Source organism: Carex rostrata, chromosome 1 (genome assembly GCF_964058835.1).
Source record: "Carex rostrata chromosome 1, lpCarRost1.2, whole genome shotgun sequence".
NCBI classification, from domain to species: Eukaryota; Viridiplantae; Streptophyta; class Magnoliopsida; order Poales; family Cyperaceae; genus Carex; species Carex rostrata.
The window spans coordinates 12,478,421-12,497,401 of NC_135918.1; the positions used below are offsets into that span (position 1 = coordinate 12,478,421).

The 18,981-nt window shown below is 35.3% G+C and overlaps 3 protein-coding genes across 4 annotated transcripts; 2 read left to right on the forward strand and 1 right to left on the reverse strand.

Moving 5' to 3' along the window:
• The first annotated feature begins 2,851 nt into the window (after nucleotides 1–2,851).
• On the forward strand, nucleotides 2,852–6,258 carry LOC144559008 (uncharacterized). Of its 2 annotated transcripts, XM_078307908.1 has the most exons (6): nucleotides 2,878–3,237; nucleotides 3,471–3,500; nucleotides 3,846–3,941; nucleotides 4,641–4,785; nucleotides 5,355–5,409; nucleotides 5,891–6,258. In XM_078307908.1, the coding sequence occupies exons 1-4, from the start codon at nucleotides 3,109–3,111 to the stop codon at nucleotides 4,761–4,763; spliced, it is 378 nt and encodes a 125-aa protein (XP_078164034.1). In that variant the 5' UTR covers nucleotides 2,878–3,108; the 3' UTR covers nucleotides 4,764–4,785; nucleotides 5,355–5,409; nucleotides 5,891–6,258. The 2 variants fall into 2 exon arrangements, with proteins under 2 accessions (XP_078164043.1, XP_078164034.1); XM_078307917.1 differs by lacking the exons at nucleotides 4,641–4,785; nucleotides 5,355–5,409; nucleotides 5,891–6,258 and adding an exon at nucleotides 4,089–4,628 and having other exon boundaries at nucleotides 2,852–3,237.
• A 32-nt stretch (nucleotides 6,259–6,290) lies between these two features.
• Nucleotides 6,291–7,966, reverse strand: LOC144559021 (uncharacterized). The gene is made up of 2 exons (XM_078307928.1): nucleotides 7,570–7,966; nucleotides 6,291–6,847 (listed from the first exon to the last, which is right to left on the reverse strand). Exons 1-2 carry the CDS (start codon nucleotides 7,914–7,916, stop codon nucleotides 6,589–6,591), a joined length of 606 nt encoding a protein of 201 aa, XP_078164054.1. The 5' UTR covers nucleotides 7,917–7,966; the 3' UTR covers nucleotides 6,291–6,588.
• Nucleotides 7,967–13,561: 5,595 nt separating this feature from the next.
• LOC144559028 (Ribosomal protein L18e/L15 superfamily protein) lies at nucleotides 13,562–16,161 on the forward strand. Its single transcript, XM_078307941.1, has 4 exons — nucleotides 13,562–13,985; nucleotides 14,515–14,598; nucleotides 14,676–14,765; nucleotides 15,718–16,161. Exons 1-4 carry the CDS (start codon nucleotides 13,614–13,616, stop codon nucleotides 15,985–15,987), a joined length of 816 nt encoding a protein of 271 aa, XP_078164067.1. The 5' UTR covers nucleotides 13,562–13,613; the 3' UTR covers nucleotides 15,988–16,161.
• Nucleotides 16,162–18,981: the final 2,820 nt, after the last annotated feature.

Here is an 18,981-nt window from a genome sequence, read left to right on the forward strand (position 1 = left end):
TTATATTAATCAGATATCAAACTTATATATCAAAATAACTATATTTGTACATGAGTTATTTTGTTTTCTACACATACAAACAAGAATTCAACCAGAGGATCACAAATTTATTTATTTTCAAAATTAACCTCAACTTTGTACTCAATTGTACTGTTATTCCATTAAACAAAAAATAAACATTTGATTTGAATATTTTATCAAACACCTTGAGAACATTAACTATTATTTAAATGTAAATCAAATATTAGCCTTTCAAATCAAAGTTCTAGCCTTGGTGTGCTTGACAGAATGCTTGACCCTGTCAAGGCGAGAAGTTTGTTGGCTTTCCTTCCACAGCCAACAAGTCCATAATCTAAACACCAATATACGGCAACTAGGCCATGATTTGACATCATAACCAGATTCTCCCTACTTCCTTTTTCCATCGAGAAAAGGCAATGTATACGAAGATCAATTCCTCTTCCTTCTATTTATCTCAGCCCCTTCTCTGTTTTTTTCGATTTATCTTTTGATTTTCTGAGAAAAATGATCTCTTTACTTTGTTTAGACCTGGTGTACATGAGCCTTAAAGTGAGTTTGTAAGGAAACTTTGTGGACCAGGCTTATGTTGAAAGTATCAAAAGACTGGAAGATCACGTGGGTTAAATGAGAGAGAGGGAGCGCCTCTGCATATGTTTTGAACCGATTTTTCATGTGATTGGTTCAACGGTTTTTTAATACAGACTCGGCCGGTTGAACCAGTTTTCACTGGTCTAGTAATATAAACGGTCTCTTAAGAGAACCAAACCGAAGAGTTGGCTGGTTCCGGTTTTTTCCGATCCAACCGATCGATTCGGTCCGATTCTGATAACACTGGTTCAAATGCATCATGATTTTGTGCATCAATATGCTCCACATCTTTTATCTCTATTTTTAAAGTCCGGACAATCGATCCGAACCGCTCAACATGCTCTTCATAATAAAAATGCTTCGAGACCAAAATTTAATTTTTTTTGAAATTTTTATTATTTTTTTAGATAGGTACAAAATCAATGTTTTAAGCATATTCTGTATCCGAAAAAGTGATATTGTACATATGTAAAAAAATAGTAAAATATTTGAGATGGTATGAAAGCATTTAACATAAGTATTGATTGAATAAAGACAGCTTAACATCACAAATAAAATATTTGGTGTGCCTGGTACCGGTACTGGTACAAGTAAGAACAATAAAAGTTTGTGTTAGCTGAAATTCATCAAATACATGGAGAAGAGTGCAAAAATACATGCGCAATTTTAACATCCTCAAGCTTCAAAGGCCCAGATGTAGGCAGCTCAAGTGCAGTGCAGCTCTATTTGCACTTGAACCCACAAAAGGATTAAAATTACTGTCAGACTCGTGCCCATTGCTTTCACAGTTTCACTGAAATAGTCCCTGTTTTGCCAAGCTAAAAATAACAAGGACTTTCATATGAATATGCGAAGTTTAAAAGTGGCACCTGATTTGTCAGTAATTACTTAAAACACACTTAGCATCATGCAAAATTCAAAATCAAGACCTATTGTTAGTAAATAACCCTCTTATTAATTATAAAAGTTAGCGGGCGAAATAACCCTCTTATTAATTATATCAATACTGAAATTTATCAAACATGATGAGACAACATTTAATGTGATAGTTTACCCTTGATATATCATCAATATTTCACTAGACCGTCTTCGTATATTTGCCTATTTCTCTGCGTGTTTGTGTATACGATTTCATAAAATAGTCGGGATGAGGGTCAAATAAGACAACTCCGAATCCTCTGCCTCTCTGGGTGTAGGAATTTCCTGCACCCTCAGTTATTGCGTGTAGAGCCGGTCACTGTTAAAGAGGGCCGGTCACTTTTAATTTTTGAACTGGAGGCCCACCTAAGACCCACACGCAGTGACTCTGGGGGCAGAAGATTCGGTTCCAAATAAGACCACGGGGGCCACTTTGTCTTCCTGTTATTTTTTTTTTTTTTTAAACTATTCGAATTTTTAATATGACTTTTTAAAACAAAATTGTACAAATATACTTGCAATTCAAAAATTTAAAAATATGTCTCATATTAAAAAAAAATGAATCTCGCTCTATCTAGATTTCTAAGCTGTAACCTCTCATACCCGATAAACATTGCATTTTGTCACTAGATCAAAGATTAATTTTCTATGGTAATAATAGAAAAACATTAATGTTTTTTTTTTAACTATGTAAATTTGAATCATATGGTTATGTATCAAAAGAAATTCATTTGGGTTAAAAATAAAAAAGAATCTTACAGAAACCGCTACACTGAAAAGGCCGAAAAAGTGTAGGCAAAAATCATCACCAATAAATAAAAGGATAAGGGTATCGAAAATCCGAATTCATATCACCTGAGGTAACATAAATTTTAACTTTAGATCTCGACCATCCAATTTGTATTGATTCGAATATTAAAAGGTAAAATCTATCTTGAACTTGATTAGTCAAGATTTTCTTCTTCTTTTTTTCTTTTCTGAAAAGGCCCGTAGGCAGATATTAAAAAAAGTTATAATACAAGTGATGCTATGCAAAGAAAGCAGCGATCATGAAGAAAGGCCAACCATAGTAATCACCAAGTGAAATTAGTCAAGATTTTGATCGGACGATCCGAATCTAAACTCAAATATTTTATTCCCTCAGGAGATGCGGCCTGGAAAATCCCAGATTGGAGAGAGAACCAAACAGTCCGAGAAAGACTCCCGATCCAATAGCTTGTAAAAATCCAATCCGGCCCAGCCCAAATAATCGAAATTTGGTAACTAAACCTGTTCTACAATTTGCGGGTTTTACTGACAGTTGGGACCCGCAAAACAGGGAGAAATTATAGTTCAGTGCGAAGGAGAGAGGCGGAGCGGCGAGCTGGGCTGAAATGAAGAAAGAGATTCCCTTTGATTCTTGCTAAAATTCTTCTCTTTGACTCTTTCTAACAGCTAATTGGAGATTGCACGAAGAGCACTTATACTAAATTTTTAAAATTCTTTTTTATCTCTAGAAGCTAGGGGTTGTATTGTTTCATTTCCCCGCGCCCGAGCCTTCTTCAATCGTTCTAAAATATTCCGATTTTGAGAGGGAAAATTATGCAATCGATTCCATGGAGGAGTACATGTCGGTTAAGAAATCATCTGTTTAACACTGTGTATTCCGCACAATTTCATTCTACACCGGTTTTGTCTGCGAAAGGGAGGAGAAAATGGGATGAATGCAAGGTTAGAATATTTGACACACAATGTCCTGTCAGGCATTTTGTCGAACAGGTTCTGTTCGTTTCTCCTAAATCCCCCAAATTATGGTAAATAGCATGTATAGACCAAATTCACATTGAGATGTCATTGTTCTAGTTCATGCATAAATCATTAGGTCTACATTACTGAATTACAAGTAACATTATAACACTTGGTACTAACATGTCTTTTTGCTATGGAATGTATCCTTTTTGCAGTATGGTGAAAGAGATAAAAAACCATCCAAGGTTAGTTTTAGTTTAGAATTTTCTGGCTTAGCTTATGGTTGTTTGTTATCGGTACCAATTGCCAGTGGTATGTACCAATACCAAGCTTTGCTTGAATCTACCTTTTTAACATTTAAATTACAGTAAAAGAATTACTGAAAATCATTGAATTTTGAGAGCTTAAGCTTTTAATCCTCGACCACTTAATCCTCACTGCTGAACAACCCCACTAAGTGTGGCTCGCTTGAGTAATTATCGGTATTGAGACTTAGTGGTAGCACTCTCTTTTTTTGTGGTGCCAAATAACATGATATTCTAACATTATTTTTTTAAGTTTATCTTACAAATTGTATGAATATGCCACAGAGCTACATGAAATATGTAGGTCGCCAGAATAGGGCAGAAAGGAAGAAAGCTCTCAAAAATTATCTTCACAATGGAAAAACTTCTAAATTTTTTGAGGTACATAATTTCTTCAGTAAAAAATTTTAAGGTACATAAACGACCTTATACCTTATTTGTGCTTTTGATTTCTTTGTTTTTTTTTTCATAATAGAAACTTCATGTATTTAATTTTGCATAGCAACGGTGTGTTTCTTTTAATATTAGGATGAAGGTATGAACTCAAGGTTTAGGATTTTTGGAAAATCAAGGCCCCATTATTCCTGGCAATCACAAAAAGATCAAACTAGTGGGAGAAAAAGTAAGTTTTGATTCGTAATTTAGGATATTGGCGAACATGAAATCCCCTAAATTAACAGAAATTAAAGCCCACAATTTTACCCTTTAGATCATTTGGTCGCTTTGTTATATTCTAAAATGTATAATTACGGACATCTAGGGCGCCCTTCAAAAAAGGAGTAAAATATCTTGTCTTTGTTTCATTCCTATATTTTTTTTTTATATAAGGAATAACAAATATAATTGTGTACAGGAAATTTTATCAACTAATTGCTTCAAATCATTTTTTGCCAACTTATGGCATTAATGATGTTAAAAGTTAAAATTTGGAGTTGGAATATTGATTTATTACATTATTTACTAACAATAGGTCTTGATTTTGAATTTTGCATGATGCTAAGTGTGTTTTGTTTAATTACTGACAAATCAGTGCCACTTTAAAACTTTGCATACTCATATGAAAGTCCTTGTTATTTTTAGCATGGCAGAACAGGGACTATTTCAGCGAAAGCGATGGGCACGAGTCTGACAGTAATTTTAATCCTTTTGTGGGTTCAAGTGCAAATAGAGCTGCACTTGAGCTGCCTACATCTGGGCCTTTGAAGCTTGAGGATGTTAAAATTGCGTATGTATTTTTGCACTCTTCTCCCTGTATTTGATGAATTTCAGCTAACACAAACTTTTATTGTTCTTACATGTACCAGTACCGGTACCAAGCACACCAAATATTTTATTTGTGATGTTAAGTTGTCTTTCTTCAATCAAAACTTATGTTAAATGCTTTCATACCATCTCATATCATACCAATGGTCCCTGGAACGCATAAAATGTTAGAAAGAGGAGATAGGTCGAAGAAACACCCTTCCCCCTCACCTTCCACTTTTTCTATGAAATTTTAAGAGGGAATTTCATGTATACAACCTGAAAAACCTTGAAATTACGTAATATCATGTATACCCCTTTAAAGTTCATAATATCATATTTACCCTTCTATATTTAAAAAACTCACAAGTTTACCCAATTTATTGCATTTTCATAAAACTCATTCTAAATTTATACATTACCCATTTTACCCTTTTATTTAAAACTCATTCTAAGTTATAATTTATATTTTATAATTACGTAATTTCAAGTTTTTTGAGGGGCATATATGAAATTTTCCCAAATTTTAATATGATTATTCACTTTGTGTAGATTCCGAGCAGCAGCATTGAAGTGGCATCCTGACAGGCATGTTGGTCCTTCTCAGGTATTCAGCATTCTCCAAGATAATTCATGCACTGTTGTTGTACCGAGGTTTACAAGCTGGTATTCAAGTTGTAGTCACGTGTAGTGATCACCATCTTATACCCCATAAAAATTAGATGAAAATAAAAAAAGTTCAGAGCACTTAGTTTGGTACCGGTCTGTACAGCTCGGTACTTGACTACTATGAAGCTATTTAATGGGGATTTAATGGGGTTGAACTTTATGATCTTTTAACAATTTAAGGGAATAACATAATTGTACTAGGTTTGCACTTGAAATGTGATGTGATCCTTGTACCAGTGCCGGTGTTAGCAGGCTAGTCTGATACATGCAAAAAAGGAGACCCCAGAGGCCCAGACAGATCTCACAATTAGCAAAAGAAAACAAAAAACAAAAGAGAGAGACAGTGTGAAAATTATACTGCTTTGTACCATTACGGGTAGGAATCATGACAAATAACCGATATGGTGATATATATGCAGGCTACAGCAGCAGAGAAGTTCAAGCTTTGCGTAAACGCGTACCAATCTTTATGTAGTGACCTTCGAGCCAGCTAAATCGGCACAGTTTGCATACAGGTGCTACCCTATGGAAGTGAAATGGCACAAATAAAATCATTTAAAATGTGACACCCTCCAAAAATTAACACAACTAAAGAAATTTCTAACAGAACCGATGACCTTTTTTTTTTAATTTGACATTATTTTATTTCTCTTTTTTTTTTTAAAATTTGACACAGGTTTAGGGTTTAGGGTTCACCCTAGTAATGAACGGGGCTTCCTCAGATTGTATTCTCCAAATTTGTAATAACATTCTCGCAAAGTGCATTTGGAAGCTTCCTTCAAAGTTTTTAGTTACCAATTGATTTAATTCATATTAGCGCATGAACAAATGACCTGGAACTATATCAAACATGCAAAGCACAATTTTTTATCAAATAAATAGTAATTAAGCTTCAATTGCAGCAACTCCAGGCCTAAAAAACCAACCAAATCTTACATTCAGATAATCCTAACTTGACCAAAAATGAACTAATTAAAAAAAAAAAAAGTTTACAACCAACAAGGAAACAGTCTCTACAACACCCCCAAAGAAATCCTTTCCTAACAACTCTCTACATGCCAAAGTCACGCGTGTGTCGTGCGCATTGCCCGCTAGGCCATGAACCTTCTAGAACATTCTAGAAGCACAAAATGACAACTGACGATGCCACCATGAATCCAAAGGTACATAGTAGAAATACAAAATGCATTGCCCAGCTGCGCTTGAACTTGCTGAGATAGCTCTCAGATGGCTCCTGGTATGGCACCTCAATCTCAGCAGCTGACATCACTGCACCCTCCCCACCACCACAGTTAAGATACCGTGACCGTACCAGTTTCAGTCTCTCTGTTGCTAGTGCCAGCGTCAATTTGTGGCACCGTCTCTGGTACCGAAACCTACATAATGTCATTATTTTAGATGGGACTGAAGGCAATATTAATGTCTAGCTTAAGCTCAATAGAAAGGATACCAAATAATTATACTATATTAAATTAAAGGAAGTGTATTATTTAAGAAGACTTGGATTCAATTACCTCTAGAGTTTAATCGATGTATTCCACAACACACAAGATCAACACGTCTTTATGAACATCCTATAGCTATTAGCATAATGTATTTATAGAGTAGGCCACTAGGCCTCCAATAATTCCTCGAAGAACACTGTTATTCTTTTAAATTATCATAAAAAAGTTGATCCTCATCCAATAGTAGGTAAAAACTTCCCCAATTACTTCAGCTAGAAAGTGACTTTCTTTGTATCTATTAGCTTTTTGGGCTTAAAAGTATTTTTATACTTCAGGAAAGTGAATCTATGCAAGCCACAACCACTGGCAAATGAGATATATTAAATTATTAAAAATATTAAAATAAAAAAATAAAGTAGATACATATGTACACTGACTTTCCGTTTTTGCATAAACCGACCAACCAGAAATTACATTATTTCTCATGTTTTTCCCTCTCTACATAAATCAGAGTCTCAGACTAAAGACTGCTTCTTTGGTAATTTTTTTTTTTTTTTTTTAGGTTAGCATACATGAAAATATGAAATATGTTTCTCATTTTGCAGGAATATCCATTTATTTTAAAATTTAGCTCTCCAAATGACTCAACATACCCGTTGATGCAGCGGAGGTGGTGGGCAACAGCGGCGTAGAATGCCAGGTGGGCCAGGGAGAGAAGACCAAGTGGGGTCCAGACGTGGCGGCACTGGATCCGTCCAGTCTGTCCAAGACCGGAGAGCACCAAGGCGAGGAAGAGAAAGAAGAGGAGGAAGAGACGCCAGAGCTCCTGCTTTTGGGCATCCACAGCGCGCTTCTTCTCCAGTGTCTTCTCAAAATGGAGCTGTACGATCGCGTTCAGCGACTGCACCGCTGTCTCCAAACCCATCACCACCTCGTCCTGGAGATCTCCAGTGGTGCCTCCACTTCCGACGTAGTAGGTGGAGTGTACTGGTTCCACCATTAAGTGAACCTCCTTTCTTTCTTTCTTTTCTTTCTTTTCTTTCTTTTCTTTCTTTTCTTTCTTTTCTATGGGAGTGATGACACACTGTTGGGGTGTTTAGTAGTTTACTATTACTTCCTTGATTCAAAAAAAAAAAAAGTTTACTATTGCTTCCAGAGGCAGCAGTTTGTTTGGAATTTTATATTCTGCTTCTAAAAGTCATGGGAAACTGGCCACGCGGCATTGGGACAGTGGCCAGTGGATAATAAACCTTATTATAAGGGTAATTTTGTAAATTACCCCTCTTTTTGAAAAAATTAAGATAAACTATCCTCCTTTAAATCTTTTTGGTCAAAATGCCATTTTGCCTATAAACTCAATAATTTTCCTCTACTTTTATTCTGCAATTTTAATTATATTAATTTTGATAGTTAACAATATACAATTTTATTGTTATTCAATGTTGTAGTAGAAAATTTGTAGGGGACTATTATTCAATCTTTAAGTCGTACTATTCAAAATTAGCATTTTTCAAAATTTTGATCTGCTCCATTCAAATTTGTAAATTTTTAACTCAATATATCAAGAAATCAAAGTATGAAAACTCAATCTTTTACCCACAATTGAGGTTATCATGCTATTTTTCAGAATTAAATTAATGATATGCATAGTTCGAAACTTTTTAAGTTTTCACATTTCAAGGTTCAACTTCTTTCAATTTAATTTTATGCACCAAGTTCTAAAGTTAGTGCTAACTTCCTAATTTAAGATGTACAAAATTATATGTTCAAATTGTAAAATTTCATGATTTTATAATTATAAAATTCAAGTTTTATCATAATTTCACATGATTACTTATACATATTTTACAATTAAAATAAATATTAATTTTGCATATTTACAACAAATAACAAATTATAAAGTATGGAAATCTAAAATTTAAATTTTTACAAGGTTGAATATTAGAAAGTTCAAATTAAACAAATCATTTAATCCCATTCATAAAAATGGAAGAATGCTAATTATCAAATTAACATAATAGAATTGCAAAAGAAAATTGAGAGAAAGAAAGTGAGGAAAGGTATCAAGTTTATGGGCTACAAGAACATTTTGTTAAAAAATTTATAAAAAGAATTGAGTTTAACTTTTCAAGATAAGGTAAATTTTATAAAATTGTGCTTTATTAAAAAAAGAATTGAGTTTAACTTGCAAATAGTCACCCATTCTAGGTTAGTGTCTGTCATAATTATTATAATTATAATAAACAACTTTTATACTATTTAGTATTTACACATGAATGCCGCATAAAATATCAATACAACTATAATTACTCAACATCCGCTCGAATAAAGTATTTAGCCCGGGCGATTAGTCAAGAGACAGTTGTATCTACCGTCATAGGTTGTCATAACCAATGGTGTAATAACGGTACGCGGTCGTTCTGAGAGACATAGTATGGCTAAGTGATTAATCCAAAATAATTAAGAATGACTGGCTATAATTGGAAATAATCAGTCTATTAGTTGAAAATATTCATAACAGTTTAGTCACCGCTAACAACTAATTGACTGATTAATCGACCTAAACAGACGGTTTTTACAACACTGATCATAACAAACACTACTAGAATTTGGATTATTAGCATGGGTAACTAATTTTAATTGCATCTTTAAGTAACCCATGCAAAAGAAGTTTGCGCACCCATGCAATTGATCAACTGCATGAGCCCCATGAAAATAGGAGTCATTACCATCGAAGTCAACTATATGAACCCATTTGCATGGGATACCCATGCAATTGACATCAATTGCATGAGTATCTCATGCAAATGAGCATTTTTTGTCCCATATAAATAATCTAAATTCTAGTAGTGAAAGTAATTATGGCAAACAATTTCGATCACTCAGATTAAACGAACACAAACTACACACTTATGCAGTATGAAAAATTATATAGGAATTAAACTCTGGTCACTGAAAAAAAATCCAAAATCCAAAATATCTTTGTTCAGGAATTTGAATGTAAATTACCAAAGTTGTGTACATTGATGTTACGCTTACGCACTAAACAATACGCAAAAACGTACTTATCGAGATCAAAGTGGGTAGTTAGGCAACTGGATTGGGCAGAGGAATTAAGGAACCTAAACGGTTTCAAATTTGGATTGAGAATTAAATTGAGGGAATATATATTCTAATTATCAAAATTACTCGAAGCCAAGTGGAAACAGAGGTCGGGTACTACATGGCTCAAGCTGGGGGATCAAAACACAAAGTACTTCCATGCCTCGGCAAATGCAAGGAAAAACAGGAATTCAATAGGAGTGCTGAACCAAGAAGATGGAACACAAATAGACCCGGATAACTTAGAGGCGGCATTGCACTCCCACTTCAGACAACTCATGGGAGAGGTAGTGCAAGGGTCCATTTTTGATCTAACAAGAAGAGTGGGCCCGAACTTTCATCAGCAAATGCTGACAATGGACGAAGATATTATACCCATGGAGGTCCATCAGGCAATAATCCAGCTATCGAAAATCAAGCGGACCTGATGGTTTCCCAATCGAATTCTATCAAGAGTTCTAGGATATCATAGCCGCTGACTTTATAAATTTGGGAAAACAGTTACACACGGGAAAGTCGAACATTAAATGCATCAACAGGGCTGCTATCACACTCATTCAGAAGAAAATCAGCCGCTAGTCATTGGGGATTATAGGCCTATCAGTGTCATAAACACATCCATTAAGATAATCACTAAGCTACTGGCAAACAGATCACAACCGAGGCTACAGTTACTGGTGTCGAACAAGCAAACGGCCTTTCTAAAAGGCTGTTCGATTATGGAATCGTTCTTGGTCGCACGAGAGTTCCTTTCGTCTTGTACAAAAAGAAAAATTACATCAATTCTTTTCAAAGTTGACTTCGAGAAAGCGTTCAATACAGTTAGCTGGTGCTACTTGACTAACATTCTAATAGAGAAAGGTTTCCCACCGAAATGGATTGCAATAGTTCTACTCAACCTCCAAACCTCTTACTCAAAAATAAGATACAAATGGGAATATCACGAGATACTTCAAGCACGAGAGGGGGACCCGTTATCTCCCATGCTATTCATCATTGTGGCCGATTCATTTAACTGGATGATCAAAAATTCTATGCCTGCAATGCACCCAACTATATACATACCCCACAACTGATACAATACGCTAACGATACAATTATCATTGCAGAGGCACATCCAAAAACACTAAAGATAATCTCTCTAATCTTATCTATCTATGAGAGCCTAACGGGGCTAAGAATAAACAAATCGAAGAGCTGCTTTGTGCCAATATCCATTTTAGATCAATTGGTCCCTGTAGTAGAAACCATATTGAGATGCTCAACTACAAACCTACCAATCACGTACCTGGGATTTCTGCAAAGAAAGCAAGAAGAATTGACTTTCTACCGCTAATTGCGACAGTGGAAGTAAGGGTCGAAAGTTGGAAGTCAGCGCTATTGTCTTTTGGTGGCAGACTCACACTCATCAGGGCAGTGCTATCGGCGTTACCGCTGCATTTTATGCAAGCGCTTCTAATACCAAAATGGGTATTCAACCAAATAGATAGAATTAGAAGGAATTTTTTGTGGAAGGGAAATGAGCCATGCAAGCCAATTAATTGCTTGGTCAATTGGGAAAAAACATGCTCGCTAAAACACAGTGGAGGATCACGGATAATAAACCTACAGACACAAAATGAGGCGGGCTAACAAAATGAATTTGGCTAATGCATTCCAACGAAAATAGCAACTGGGCGAGGGTTCTAAGACTACTATACGGTATCAGTGAGGTCGAGCAAATAGGAACATGGGGGACCAATCCTTCTTCCTCAGGGAACTGGTAGAGTTCAAATCCTTCTATGAAGTTTCAGTTAATGTGCAACAGGTCACATTGGAGATAACATGAAAATGGGAGACCACAGTGTTTTTCTCAACTTCATCCGCATACAGAATTTTACACGATGGGGGAATTAAATGCTGGTACCAAAAATAAATTTGGAAGGCCAAGGCACCTACAAAGGTTAAAGTTTTTCTTTGGGCATTGTTACAAAATAAATTACTCACTAGAGCCGTACTTAGGAGAAGGGGATGTCAGGTGCCTGAGGGGTGTGTATTTTATGGGAGGGAGGCTTTGGAGATAGCAACTCACTTGTTCTGGGAATGTAGCTACTCAGTTGGCTACTGGGATGTATTGCTGCATACGATGAACTTGGGAGGAAGTCTTGATGGAGTGTGCAATCATATCTTGCTATGGAATGCGGGACAATCAATGTCAACCATCGCCAAGAGGATGATATGGAAGATAGCATGAGCATCGGACCTGTGGGCCATATGGCGAGAGAGAAACAACAGAATTTTCAACCAAAGGTAGAAATCAGTTCACATACTGGTAGACGAAACAATTGGGGATACAAGGAGATAGATGCAAAACTGCTGAGTTATTTTTATCTGGTTGAGAATAGGACAAGTAATTAATCATTAATCTATGTATATGAATAGGATTTTGCTTTAAACTGTGATGTAAATATTCTTTTATTATCAATGAAAAATTGTAAGACAACAATTGTCATCTTACCATAAAAAAAAAAAACAATACGCAAAAAAACACAATACACTTAAGGCCACAGCGTTTAAAAGGCTGCACAACTATATCACACTCTATGTGGGTATTCGGCAGGGGCAGATTACACCTCCTTAGAGCTCCTTAGCACCCTAAGGAGTCTTAAGCTTGCCGAACAAGTGTTCTTTTATAAAGCTTAAAACTACTTTCTTAGTGCTTCTTTTGCCCTACTTTTTAAGCTTGCCTAAGATTTTAAGCCTTCATTCTACATGACTTAAAGCAATTTTTCAAGTTTAAGGTCTTCTTAAGAAAGTGATTCTTCAACTTTATTATCAAACATGCTCTCCTTAGTGCAACTTAAATTTTAAGCTGTTAACCCTTGCCGAACATCCTCTGTATGAATAACCAAAGTTTTGTTCAGTACCTGTGTCATGAAAAACTAAGTTAATTTCTCTCATTTGAACTGACAAAAGGTTGATATGGAACTAGAAGTAATAGAATGTCTGGAAAATAAATGAAAATCAAAAGGATAAATCATAAATGAAAGAGAATTGAAACAGTAACTGGGACCAAGCAGCAGCACATATTCACATGGGTTAAGTCAGAACTCAAGAAGGGTTTGCTTCTTTTCCGTGCAAGTGTTAGTAGTAGTGCCTCTCTACTCTCTCCCCTAGATTCTTTTTTTTTTACTCTCCATTTTTTAACAACAGAGATTTGAAATATTTACTCTCAAGGAATCGTCCAGTTTTAGTGACTGGAGAGAAGTTGTAACGATCAATTCGGAATCCAATGCATGATGCATCTATCTAATGGGCCAAAACTTCAAATAGTCTATGTTTCGATCCACTTGGATAATATACAAAAATTAAACGGCCTATAGACATAGCGGCCTCTTTCCCTTCCAATCCGAGTCGAATCCTCTGCATTAACGCACCGTTTGAGTTTAGTCTCCGACCGTCCGATCAGAATCCGGGCCAATCCGGCCCGCCTGTAATGCGCCATGTACCTTTGAGATACGAGCTAGTATGAAATGAACGGATCAGATCCGAAGGCCGAAGCTCTGACTCCACTAATGGCTTAAACCCCAACCTCTCCGTTTAACAAAACCCAAACATGTTGCGGCGCTTCTCTCTCCTCTCCGCCAAGCTCAAGACCTCTCTCCTCTCGCCTCCTCCTTCTCACCCCTTCTGTGCTCCTCTCTCACAGGCAATCTTTAAACCTCATCAGTCGCAGATCGTGTCCGCCAATTTCTCGACAGTAAGTTTACTGAGATTGAACGATCTGAGAGATAACCATGGATCGACGCACAAGAAGATTCGCAAGGGGAGGGGTATTGGATCGGGCAAGGGAAAGACTGCCGGGAGAGGGCATAAGGGTCAAAAGGCAAGAGGCACCATGAAGTTTGGGTTTGAAGGAGGTCAGACTCCGCTTAGACGAAGGCTTCCGCGTCGTGGTTTTAAAAACGCCTTCAGCCTCACTTTTCAGGTCAGAATCAATCTCTCTCAGCGGAACTTTAGTGCTTTTTTTTATATATATTTTCTGGTTAATTTACTGTTCTTTTAGTATAACAATGTAATTGAGGTGTGTCGTTCCAATTTTATGTTTCATGTAACGATATTAGGATCACTTGCTGTGCATTTTGATGAAACTTACTGGCATGATACAGATTTTCATTACAAACATTGTAAGATGGTTACCCTCCAAATTGGGAGGGAATAAATGTTGAGAGATGAATAGAGTGATTCTCTCCATTTTATTCCATTTAATATTTAAATTAGAACTTGGGAGTACGGTTAACTAACCCCTTTCAAACTCTGGAGTATTCCCAATTATTTGATGAGTTGAACTGTGCTGACCAAATATTTTTAGTAGGTAGCATTTTACTTTCTGACCAGAAATATAATTGTGCAACTCAAATGTGATATTTATATTGAAAAATAGCTTCAAATCTTTTCAGACCTTGTTTTTGTTCTTGGCTAACTATTATTACTCTTCTTTTACTATTGTACAACAGCCATGTGGACTTGGTAAAATTGCAAAGCTGATAAATGCAGGGAAGATTGACTCTGGAGAACTAATTACAATGAAAACCTTAAAGGTACTTTCTGAAATTGTAGAATGAGTGATATCTTTTTTGTAAAATCAAAGTTAATGTTGTCTTTCGGTGAAAAGTAGGAAACTGGAGCCATAGGGAAGCAAATAAAGGATGGTGTTAGATTGATGGGACGTGGCGCTGAAGAAATCAAATGGCCTATCCATCTTGAGGTATACCCATTTTTTTTTCAATGCAATTTTTTGTATTAATGATAAATTTTCATTTGTGCCCCTACGGGATTCCAGTGTCATATGCATCTGCAATAAATTCATTCTGAATATATTAATGTCATAATTTTTTGAGTCAAGCAATTCCTCCTCTTTCCCTTGTTTACTAAGATACAAGCTATGCATTGCATTGGACATTAACAATATCAACTTTTATCCTTGTTAAGAATCGTTTCAAAATATGGTTATTCATGGCTGTAGACTGTAGTAGTATCTTGTGCATGCACTTTATTGTAGTCCAATCAGTCAGGATTTCTGTCTTCATTGTAAGAAGGTTCTTTTTCATTGTGAACAAATGCAAGGTGCTGAATTTATGGTGTTGAATAGCACATGCTACTATTCAAAATGAGGAGGGATCCGATTACCACAATTTTGAGTTACCACAACCATTTTTTACGTTTTCAAAGTCCAAATCGTCGATCCAAACCGTTCAACAGATCTCCACAATAAAATGTGCTTGCAGATCAAATTTTACATTTTTTTGAATTTTTTTTACTATTTATTAAGGTGGGTACAAAATTCAATGATTTGAATTTAACTAGTTTTTGTAAAATACTTAATAAATAGTAAAAAAATTCAAAAAAATGTAAAATTTGATCTGCAAGCACATTTTATTGTGGAGATCATGTTGAACGGTTTGGATTGACAATTTGGACTTTGAAAACGTAAAAAATGATTGTGGTAACTTTGTGGTAACTCAGAATTGTGATAATCGGATTCCTCATTCAAAATACCTTATATGAAATTTCTCTTTTGGTTCAAACTTATATTTAGTTACTGGGCAGAATTTTGGTATTACACCTCGATTTTTCAATCCAATAACAAAAAGAATATAAGCCAAACTATGACTAAAACAGAAGAAAAATGTTTCACCTAATAACCCTATCAAATGTAGGTCTCACGTGTCACAACTAGGGCAAAGGAAGCGGTAGAAGCAGCAGGTGGATCAGTACGTAAGGTCTACTACAACAAACTAGGGTTCAAAGCATTGCTCAAACCCGAGTGGTTCGAAAAGAAGGGACGGTTATTACCAAAAGCAGCTCGGCCGCCTCCAAAACAAAAAGATAAGGTTGATAGCATAGGTCGTCTCCCTGCACCAACAAAACCAATTCCTTTTGCAACACAGGAGGAGAGTGAACCTGAAGCTGCACCTTTAGTTGCATAAGAAATTTCTTTTGTTTTTTTTTTACATGATATTTATATGTCCCAGTTTAGAGATTTGTTATTCTTTTTTGCCCCCTCAAGGATTTTTAATCAGGTGCTTTGTAAGACATTATTGCTCAGATTTTAGTTGTGTAATAAACTGAAACATTTTGGGTAAACAACTTGTGTATTTTAATTGCAAGGTGTCTAATATGGCGTTATAAGAATAGCAGTGTTGCAAGCCTTCAGGATTTGTCTATTTGGATCATTGTAACAACTACTTTTCCATAATTAACTTGATTAAAGTTAATGCCGTTAATCCCCTGGTTCGAATAATTGTTAGTTTCAAATTTTCTCTTGTTTTATAATTTGTTATTACATCCATGTGCTCATAAGAATACACAAGGAACTCTGGTATATACATAATTCTGTTTTCATTGAAAGCATTATTATTGTACTGATATGTTAAGGTGATCATATCCAAAACATAGCTAACATGTAAAGATCTAAATCTTGGATTCCCCAACATCTACGATTTATTAACAGCAATAGTTAAACAGTGACAGAAGTACAGCGAGAAACCAGCCATTCATTTAGTTAAAAATCATCAAATGTTGCCACTGTACAATAATGGAAATTCGAGATTTGCTGCAAAATTAACATTGCAATTAAGCATAGAGAAATCTAAAACATGGTGTTTGCATTTCAGTACTGTTCCTTTTCCAACTCTTCTTTATCCAACATTTGCATCCATCATCTAAGCAATCAATTAATTTCTTTTCTAGTAGTTGTATGTATCCCACAAATTTCGGTCATTGGATTGATAAGCCCCACAAAAAAGAGAAGACTCAAAACGAACAGGAAATAAGATTTTAGCAACTAACAATACAACTATACAAGTCATTCAATTCTTCAACGAGAAAGATAAGACCCAAATAGAACGGCCATTTTTATTAATAACCTAAAAAAAACAAAATTTTAAAAATAATCATGCATGCGGTTTTTTTTTTTAAAATGCCCCGACCGTCTGGGCCTGGGGCGGCCCAAAAATCAAGCGGACCGCCTGGGCCTGGGAAGGGCCACACCCCAACCAGACCGCCCCTGTCAGGGGCGGTCCTCTTATTTTTTTATTATTTTTTTAAGAGAGATCTTAATATTTTTTATTTAAATAATTTTGTGAAAAAAAAAAATTTTATGTTTAGAATGTATGCCAAAAAATAAGACATTTGATATATTTATGAGTGAGATTCGTCAACAAGAAAGATAACTAACAAAATAACAAAGAAGCAGTAAACTACTCAAAAGGAATATTGTTTACTAATCACAAAACCATCTTAACATTAACATTTAATAAACCCTAAATAAACCTAACATAGGGAAAATAAACAAAACCAAGAGTCCACGTACCCCTATCAACGCTAAGATACCACTCGACACAAACTCGTCCCAAATTCTACTCCGTGTGTACATATTTTGTTTTGTTTAGTGAAATAGTGAACAATTTTGTAGATTAAAACTTGGTCTGATACCACTTGATGCAATCTCGATCTCAAATCTCAACTCTGCTAATTTCAAATAATTTAGTGAAATTAGAAACAAATATTGTACTAAGTAGCAAATAATAGAAACCTTAGAAGAACATATATTTAAACTCCTTTTCTTCTCATACAACATTCTTCTTATATAACATATTACATTCAACATTGAAAATACTAAAACATTAATTGCAACATAAAAAATATGCAAACATAAATATTATAAGAAATATGTAAACATAAATAACTTAGGGTGCATTTGCATGAAGGCTTAGATTTATGAAAATAGTGAGTTAATTCAAATTTGAGATAATGAGCTAACTTAATTTTTGGTTGAATTAGTAGAATAGCATGCTAAATTGCTAATCCATTAGGAAATGAAAAAACAAAGACTATCTTGGAAATGCATCACATTATGACTTTGTAAACATCTTCAAATTGGTCCCATCTTTATTAGCAATCGCATGTTTTTCAAAGCGAGTTTGAATCCGAATCTGAATCCGACTCAAGTTAATTCACGTCAGTCACATTTTCTATATTTCTATCCGTCTAATTCTATTAACATAGAATAATATAAGGAACAATTTTTTTTTGTGCAAGAAGCCCGTAGGCAGTATGTATTTCATAAGGAACAATTTGTACAAAAGTAAAAGGGGGCGAATAGAGGCCTTCCTAGGCCTAAATACAACAATGCAGAATGCATTTGAAAGAACAGCCTAGATGGTGCAATTAAGGTGACATTGTCTGCAGTGTGATGGAAGATATCAGACCTGCACCTTTCATCCAAATCATTATTGTTGGGGATACCCCAAGAGCTGGTGTGGTGCGCCATGTAGAAGAAAAAACACCAATCCCCATGACAGCATGATGCTCACAGCAGATCAGAAATATCACATCCCTTTTTTTTTCCTTTTTTCGAGGATAGATATATCATATCCCCTTATCACAGAATACCAGGTTTAGGGTTTAGAGTTTAGGATTTAGGGTAAAGAAATACGATTATTTTTTGGAACCCTAATCGTATGTAAAGAAATAAAAAACTAAAATGCTAAAAACAGCCGACATTTTTATTTTTACCCAAATTTTAAAATATTTTAATAAAAATAACCATATTTTTGAAAAAAATTTAAAAATGCCCAAAATGCGGAAAAATTCCACACCCCGGAATAAAAATTCGGGAGTGCGGAAAAATTCCGCACCCGGGAATTAAAATTCGGGAGTGCGGAAAAATTCTGCATCCCGGAATAAAAATTCGGGAGTTCGGAAAAATTCCGCACCCCGGAATTAAAATTCAGGAGTGCGGAAAAATTCCGCACCCCAGAATAAAAATTCGGGAGTGCGAAATTTTTCTACGACCCGGCCTTTTTTTTTTTGGTCTTTTGCAATAAATAGGTGTTTTTTTTTCTTGTAAACCCTACAGACCAATCAAATTGGAATAATTATAAAATTAATTTGGACTAGTTAGGCATAGATTAAATTTT

Coding starts and splice junctions, on each gene's coding strand:
- LOC144559008 (XM_078307908.1), top strand. CDS start 3,109: ATGCAATCGATTCCATGGAGGAGTACATGTCGGTTAAGAAATCATCTG. Junction 3,238..3,470: donor GAAAATGGGATGAATGCAAG/GTTAGAATATTT, acceptor TCCTTTTTGCAG/TATGGTGAAAGAGATAAAAA. Junction 3,942..4,640: donor AAACTTCTAAATTTTTTGAG/GTACATAATTTC, acceptor TGTTATTTTTAG/CATGGCAGAACAGGGACTAT.
- LOC144559028 (XM_078307941.1), top strand. CDS start 13,614: ATGTTGCGGCGCTTCTCTCTCCTCTCCGCCAAGCTCAAGACCTCTCTC. Junction 14,599..14,675: donor TTACAATGAAAACCTTAAAG/GTACTTTCTGAA, acceptor GGTGAAAAGTAG/GAAACTGGAGCCATAGGGAA. Junction 14,766..15,717: donor AATGGCCTATCCATCTTGAG/GTATACCCATTT, acceptor TATCAAATGTAG/GTCTCACGTGTCACAACTAG.
- LOC144559021 (XM_078307928.1), bottom strand. CDS start 7,916: ATGGTGGAACCAGTACACTCCACCTACTACGTCGGAAGTGGAGGCACC. Junction 6,848..7,569: donor CACCTCCGCTGCATCAACGG/GTATGTTGAGTC, acceptor GACATTATGTAG/GTTTCGGTACCAGAGACGGT.